Source organism: Pezoporus wallicus, unplaced genomic scaffold, assembly GCF_028554395.1.
Source record: "Pezoporus wallicus isolate ANWC-B61680 ecotype Strahan unplaced genomic scaffold, APGP_CSIRO_Pwel_v1 contig_11816, whole genome shotgun sequence".
In the NCBI taxonomy this organism is placed as follows: domain Eukaryota; kingdom Metazoa; phylum Chordata; class Aves; order Psittaciformes; family Psittacidae; genus Pezoporus; species Pezoporus wallicus.
Window position 1 is genome coordinate 1 of NW_026641227.1, and position 6,822 is coordinate 6,822.

The window sequence follows — 6,822 nt, forward strand, 5'->3', positions numbered from 1 at the left end:
GATGGGCGTTAGGTGGAGGTACAGGTGATGGGCGTTAGATTACAGGTGGTGGGAGGTACAGGTGGTGGGCCTTAGGTGGAGGTACAGGTGATGGGCGTTAGGTGGAGGTACAGGTGATGGGCGTTAGGTGGAAGTACAGGTGATGGGCGTTAGGTGGAGGTACAGGTGATGGGCGTTAGATGGAGGTACAGTGATGGGCGTTAGGTGGAGGTACAGGTGATGGGCGTTAGATGGAGATACAGTGATGGGTGTTAGATGGAGGTAACAGTGATGGGCGTTAGGTGGAGGTACAGGTGATGGGCGTTAGATGGAGGTACAGGTGATGGGCGTTAGATGGAGATACAGTGATGGGTGTTAGATGGAGGTACAGGTGATGGGCGTTAGATGGAGGTACAGTGATGGGCGTTAGGTGGAGGTACAGGTGATGGGCGTTAGGTGGAGGTACAGGTGATGGGCGTTAGATGGAGATACAGGTGATGGGCGTTAGATGGAGATACAGGTTGCACCTAACCCCCCATAGATGACTGCACTGAGCCAAGCCAGCAAAGGTGCATCCCCTGCTTAACACCCCCTCATTTCTGAGAGGGGAAGAGTGCAAATTGCTCTGAAGTAGCTGCACTGAATTCAACTTGCGTTTCCCTTCAGGGCCAGGAATGTGTTCATTCTCCATCAGGAATTTCACAGGAACAGCAGCAGCCTCTGTTCCTTGCACTGGAAGCACTGCCTTAGCTCCCCGAATGATAACGAACACTGAGGGTTGCACAGCCAGGCTTTCCCCACAGCAGCAGTTGAAGGAGGCTTCACCTCTGGGGGGATCAGAGCATTTGGAGTGACAGTTACCGTGGTGCTTCCCCAATTCCTGCATTTGGGAATCCCCCCCGGCTCTGCCAGGTTAACAGCAGCAGGCTCAGCACTAAGAGCCAACCCCCTCAGCTGGCCTCTTGCTGAGCTGCTGCCATTGCCTGCGCCTCCTTGTCCAGCTGCTGAGGCGCTGAGCACAGGGAAGGGGATGTTGGTGCCCGTGTTTGTGGGAACAGCTGGTCCTGAGGGCCTCTCTCTGCTTCCCTTCCACAGAAGTGCATCAGCAGAGGGGAGCTGCAGGTCTCCTTGTCCTACCAGCCCGTGGCTCAGAGGATGACTGTCGTGGTGCTGAAAGCCAGGCACTTGCCAAAGATGGACATCACTGGCCTCTCAGGTAGAAGCTATTTTCTCCCCCTCGAAATGTCCCAGGTCCCCTTTGAGCTCTTCTCACCTGCATGGTTCACACCTTGCCTCCCACTGCTCCTAAGGGCAGTGGGTCCCCAGGAGTAAGCCAGCATCCCCAAGGGATGGTTACACAAAGACCAAACCCTTCCTGCTGCCAGACCAATGAGTGCATCCTTCCGGCAGCTCCTTGTTTTCCAGATCCAGCTTTTGGGCAGATCAGGGATGCTCCGTGCCCCCATGCATGTGCAGATCATGGATGCTCCGTGCCTCCATGCATGGGCAGATCAGGGATGCTCCGTGCCCCCATGCATGGGCAGATCATGGATGCTCCGTGCCTCCATGCATGTGCAGATCAGGGATGCTCCGTGCCTCCATGCATGGGCAGATCATGGATGCTCCGTGCCTCCATGCATGGGCAGATCAGGGATGCTCCGTGCCCCCATGCATGGGCAGATCATGGATGCTCCATGCATGTGCCCCCCATGCACGGGCAGATCAGGGATGCCTGTGCCTCCATGCCCCTGCATGCATGGGCAGATCATGGATGCTCCATGCCCCCCATGCACGGGCAGATCAGGGATGCTCTGTGCCTCCATGCATGTGCAGATCAGGGATGCTCCATGCCCCCCATGCATGTGCAGATCAGGGATGCTCCATGCCCCCCATGCATGTGCAGATCAGGGATGCTCCGTGCCTCCATGCATGTGCAGATCAGGGATGCTCCGTGCCCCCATGCATGGGCAGATCATGGATGCTCCGTGCTCCCATGCACGGGCAGATCAGGGATGCTCCGTGCCTCCATGCATGGGCAGATCATGGATGCTCCATGCCCCCCATGCACGGGCAGATCATGGATGCTCCGTGCCTCCATGCATGTGCAGATCATGGATGCTCCATGCTCCCATGCACGGGCAGATCATGAATGCTCCGTGCCCCCATGCATTCCATAGAGAAACAAAGCTCTGTGTGCCTGGGGCTTCATTTTAACCCTGAGCAGCTCAAAGAACAAAGTGGGGCTGAGGGAAGCGGGAGGCTTTGGGTTGCACTTCCTTCCTTTTGGGTCCCCTCCGTTTTCCAGCTGTGAATTCTTAAACCTTCTGTGGGCTATTCCCTGAAGCAGGGGAGAAATGGCTCCTGTTAGAGATAAGCATGGCCCAGCCTGGTCTTGAGCTCACCAGGAAGCCCCCCCCACACCATTTGCTCCCCCCCCGGCCCTGCATCCTATTGAAACTGCTCCAGCCCTTCCAGCAGTAACCTCGGCAAGGACAAAACACCCGGGGCACATCCAGGGAGCTGACCCCCCCCGGCTCCTGCAGCCGCCTCCGGGGGCTGTGTTATTGGTCCCTTTCCCTCCGTGCCCCCGCAGATCCCTACGTGAAGGTGAACGTTTACTACGGCAGGAAGCGCATCGCCAAGAAGAAGACTCACGTGAAGAAGTGCACTTTGAACCCCGTCTTCAACGAGTCCTTCATCTACGACGTCCCCGCGGACCTGCTGCCCGACGTCAGCATCGAGTTCCTGGTCATCGACTTCGACCGCACCACCAAGAACGAGGTGGTGGGGAGGCTGATCCTGGGCGCGCACAGCGTCACGGCGGCGGGCGCCGAGCACTGGCGGGAGGTGTGTGACAACCCCAGGAAGCCCATTGCCAAGTGGCACAGCCTGAGCGAGTACTAGAGCTTGTAGGGCAGCCTTAACCCTTGTTGTAGCTGTAGGACTAAACCTTGGTGCAGCAGCAGCTGATGATGATGATGATGGGGTTCTCTTGTGATGCGATTTCTTGCAGGGCACTCAGATTCGAAAGAGCAGTCAATGAAACCCAGAAACACAGATATATATACCAGTGTACTCACGCTATTGCATGCCTAATACAAACTGACGTTAGTATAACGACCACTATCCAGTTGCAGATTTTAATACAATTAATTCTCTGTCCCTATGGAAGTTGTGTTTGTGCCGAACTGTCTTTGCTGGTATTCACCGAGATTGGCCTGTCTTTAGTAGGCTTCTCCCAGAGTTTAACCTCGAGTTTCTTGTCCGTTTGCCTGCCCATTGGTTCTTGCAGTTCTGTTCTTTGCTGGCTCGGGAGCACCAACCACAGTTCCATGTAAAGGTGGCTGGGAATTCTGCACTGCGTAAAGGGAAGCCGCAGGGAAATGGCCCTTTCCTTCGGGAGCAAAGTTCTCTTGTCAGGCCCTGGAACCCTTGCCACTGCCACGTACTTGATGTGGGGCTCTGAGATTTCCATCTACAATTCACAGCCCACCAAAGGCATCACTTTGGGTGATCTGAGGGCCCTTTCCAACCCAGCCCATTCTGTGAAGGGCCCGAGAACACAAAGTGATGAGTGATGGGTCAGGGACCTCCTGCTGATCCTTGTGAACGATAAAGGTGGGATCCCACAGCTCAGTTCTGTTGCAGTGCAGCTGAGAGGAAAGGGGGTGTGCAGGAAAGGAGCACAAAGCTTCCTTCGGTGCAGTTTGCATCAGAGATGATGTGGAGCCAGCTCCCAAGGGAGGTAGCCCAGGGCAGAGCCTGGCTCAAGGCACTTGTTCAGTTGTGAACGACTCAGACTTCCCATAGGTTTCCATGACCTCGGGGGTGTGAAGACCTGGAGCCCTCGGGCTCTTGACCCTGCCTGCTCAGGAGTTCCTCAGGCTCCACAAGTCCCATTGGAGCTGGTGTCAAAGACACCAAGCAGCAGCATCCTGGCCAAGTCGCTTCGCTTGGCTTCCGAGCCCGCTGGAGCCAGGCAAGGCGCAGGGGTGGTGACTGCCAGCACGTCCTTGGCTGGAGCAGAACCAGAGCCAGGCTGGATCCAGCGATGGGATCTGAAGCAGAAGGGAGCTCGCAAAGGGGCTTTCGGTGGCCTTCAGTTGCTTCCATACTGGATCCTGTCGGTGACGTTTGGAGCTCATTGCACTGCTCACAGGCCTTGGCTCCTGATGTTTAGAGCCCTGTTGGAAAATGATCCTTCCCCTTCCTCCTAATGAAGGTGGAACGATGGAGCGGGCCACATAAAGCAGCAGGGGGGGGACCAGGCAGCACGCTGGGAGCTGGCAGTACTTTGGCATCTCTTCCTTCCTTCTGGAAAGCCGGATCTTCTCTCCCCTTGGAACTTGCTTCCAGGCAGAGTCTCTGCAGCAGCAGGCGCTGCCCTGAGGCTGCGGCTCCCTGTGCATGGGCAGAGGGGGCTTCATTCCTGCCGGATTGGATCCCACCCAGGGATTCCTGCCCGGGCTTGGAGGTTTTGTCTTCAATGCTTCTCGAGCTCACGCTGTCGGAGGGCTCCGAGCGCAGTCGAGGCTCCCATGGACCCGGGGCCGCTCTAGCTCCCTCCTAGGTTTTGCACTAAGCGATGGCCTTGCTGCAGGGTAGCGACGGTCAGGACTTCCTGGGAACGCGCTTCCCGGCGCCGCTCCCGCCGTCGGGATGAGGAGGCCCCGGCACCGCCGGGACGCTCCCTCCATCCCCTCCGGAGCGTGCTTCAGCCCCAGGGATCTCCTCGAGATGCCCGGAGCTGCAAAGGAAAAGCGGAACTTGGTGGCAAGGAAACGTGCTCAGGGTGAAGAGGCGCAGGCTCTCGGGCAGGCAGGAGCAGCCCCGGCCCCTCTGCAACAGGAGGAAACCGAAGAGGTGCAGATCTCCCTGTTTTGAAAGCCTCGCGTAGACAGGAAGCGACAGGAACTCGCTGTACATCCCCCGCTGTGGTTGGTCTTTACCTTCTCGTGTCTCCTCGTGGCAAATTAACCTGGAAAATGACAACTTTGTGTGAAAAAAAAGAAAAATAAAAGGAGAAAAAAACAACCTATCTGGGCATGTGTGAAAGTGCATCATGGGTGAGGTGGTCTGTGAGTGAGCTGCTCCATGAGTAAGGGGCTCCGTGAGTGAGGGGCCCTGTGAGTGAGCTGATCCATGCGTGAGCTGATCCATGCGTGAGCTGATCCATGCGTGAGCTGATCCATGTGTGAGCTGATCCATGCCGTGAGCTGCTCCATGTGTGAGCTGATCCATGTGTGAGCTGATCCATGTGTGAGCTGATCCATGTGTGAGCTGATCCATGCCATGAGCTGGTCCATGTGTGAGCTGATCCATGCCGTGAGCTGCTCCATGTGTGAGCTGATCCATGTGTGAACTGATCCATGCCATGAACTGATCCATGTCTTGAGTTGATCCACGCCATGAGCTGCTCCACACCATGAGCTGATACATTCCTTGAGCTGCTCCACGCCTTGAGCTGCTCCATGCTGTAACACAAGCTTGCCTCTTGGATTTGTTATCACACACAGAGCATGCAAATAAAGCTGGAATCACTTTAGCTGCTGCCTGTGCCCTGATTGATGTAGGCAACATGGACGGGATGAGAGCTGGAAGGGCCCAAGGCCAGGTTGGACACAGGGGCTTGGAGCACTCTGCTCCCGTGGAAGGGTTCCCTGCCTGGGGCAAGGGTTGGGACTGGAGGAGCTCTAAGGTCCCTTCATCCCAACCCATTCCATGGTTCTACGAATGTAAGCACTGGTTCCACAGGCGGGAGTTTCTGCTCTGACAATTCCCAGGCCAAGAGCTGAAGGACCAGGACACAACCCCAGCAAATGAGGCCTCACACCCATACTGAAGGGTTGGCGCATCCAAACCCTCTCCGTGACCTCACAGCATTCCCATTTGCCGTGATGTGGCAGGAATGGGTGAAAAAGAGGAGCTGGGATGAGCGGGATCCAGCAGTGGGAACCGAGAGGCATCCCTGGAGCCTGGCAGTGGGGATGCTCCGGGCAGGAGGCTCCAGCCTCTCGCGAGCAGGGATCTGGCTCCCGTCACTTGTTCCCTGCAGCTCCCGGCACAGAACAACATCGCCGGGCACGAAGCCACGGCTTCGGTAATGCCGGATCCCGCAGAGCCGGGAGCCGTCTCCCAGCAACCCCGAGCCCAGCGCTCCCTTCCCCGGCAGCTCCCATGCACTGGGGGGGGGTTCAGTGTCGCTTTGGGTGGCTCAAAAGGAGCCTCAGGTCCAAGCTTAAGGAACCAGAGAGGTCCAAGGCCGAGCTTTAGGGAGCGATGCCTCGCACCCCCCCGGAGAGGGGATGTGGTTCGGCTCCAGCACATCCCCATCGCGGCGCTGCCAGGATGCTGAGCCCACCGGAGCAGCAGAAGGCCTCGAGGTCCTGCAGGCTCTGATGCGCCAGCCCCGTGCTCGCGTTCCGAGCCGGTGCCCGGCGATGCCCACGGCTGTCAGAGCCCCTCAAGGCCTGGTTTGTACTCACTGGGCAGGACGGGGAAGGAAATCCCTCCTCTGGGCTCTAACCAAGGCCCCTCAGGTTCCTCCCTGCAGCTGCAACAGCAACGAAGGGATTTGCATGAGAAAAAGGCAAACAGGGAAGCAAAGAGAAAGGGGCTGAAGGGAGGAGCGGGTCTGGGCAGAGCACGGGGGCTGCTCCCTTCCCACCTCCCGCAGGACCTTTAAGCCCCTTTCCAACACAATTGGGTCTCTCCTCCTCCTGCGCCTCAACCAGTTCCCTTGGGAGCCGCCGCGTTGCCAGGGCAATGGGATGCACGGGAACAGCAGCCGCCTCCTGGCTCCATCCTCCTGCCAGGCAGCTGTAGGGAGCCCTGAGGTCCCCC

At 57.6% G+C, this 6,822-nt stretch overlaps 1 protein-coding gene across 1 annotated transcript; it reads left to right on the top strand.

Moving 5' to 3' along the window:
- The first annotated feature begins 1,056 nt into the window (after nucleotides 1-1,056).
- LOC130606342 (synaptotagmin-11-like) lies at nucleotides 1,057-3,145 on the top strand. Its single transcript, XM_057422597.1, has 2 exons — nucleotides 1,057-1,195; nucleotides 2,573-3,145. The coding sequence occupies exons 1-2, from the start codon at nucleotides 1,135-1,137 to the stop codon at nucleotides 2,881-2,883; spliced, it is 372 nt and encodes a 123-aa protein (XP_057278580.1). The 5' UTR covers nucleotides 1,057-1,134; the 3' UTR covers nucleotides 2,884-3,145.
- Nucleotides 3,146-6,822: the final 3,677 nt, after the last annotated feature.

Excerpts from the sequence above, each read along its gene's own strand:
- LOC130606342 (XM_057422597.1), top strand. The coding sequence starts at position 1,135 with ATGACTGTCGTGGTGCTGAAAGCCAGGCACTTGCCAAAGATGGACATC. Across the intron at positions 1,196-2,572 it reads GGACATCACTGGCCTCTCAG|ATCCCTACGTGAAGGTGAAC; the intron begins GTAGAAGCTATT and ends GTGCCCCCGCAG.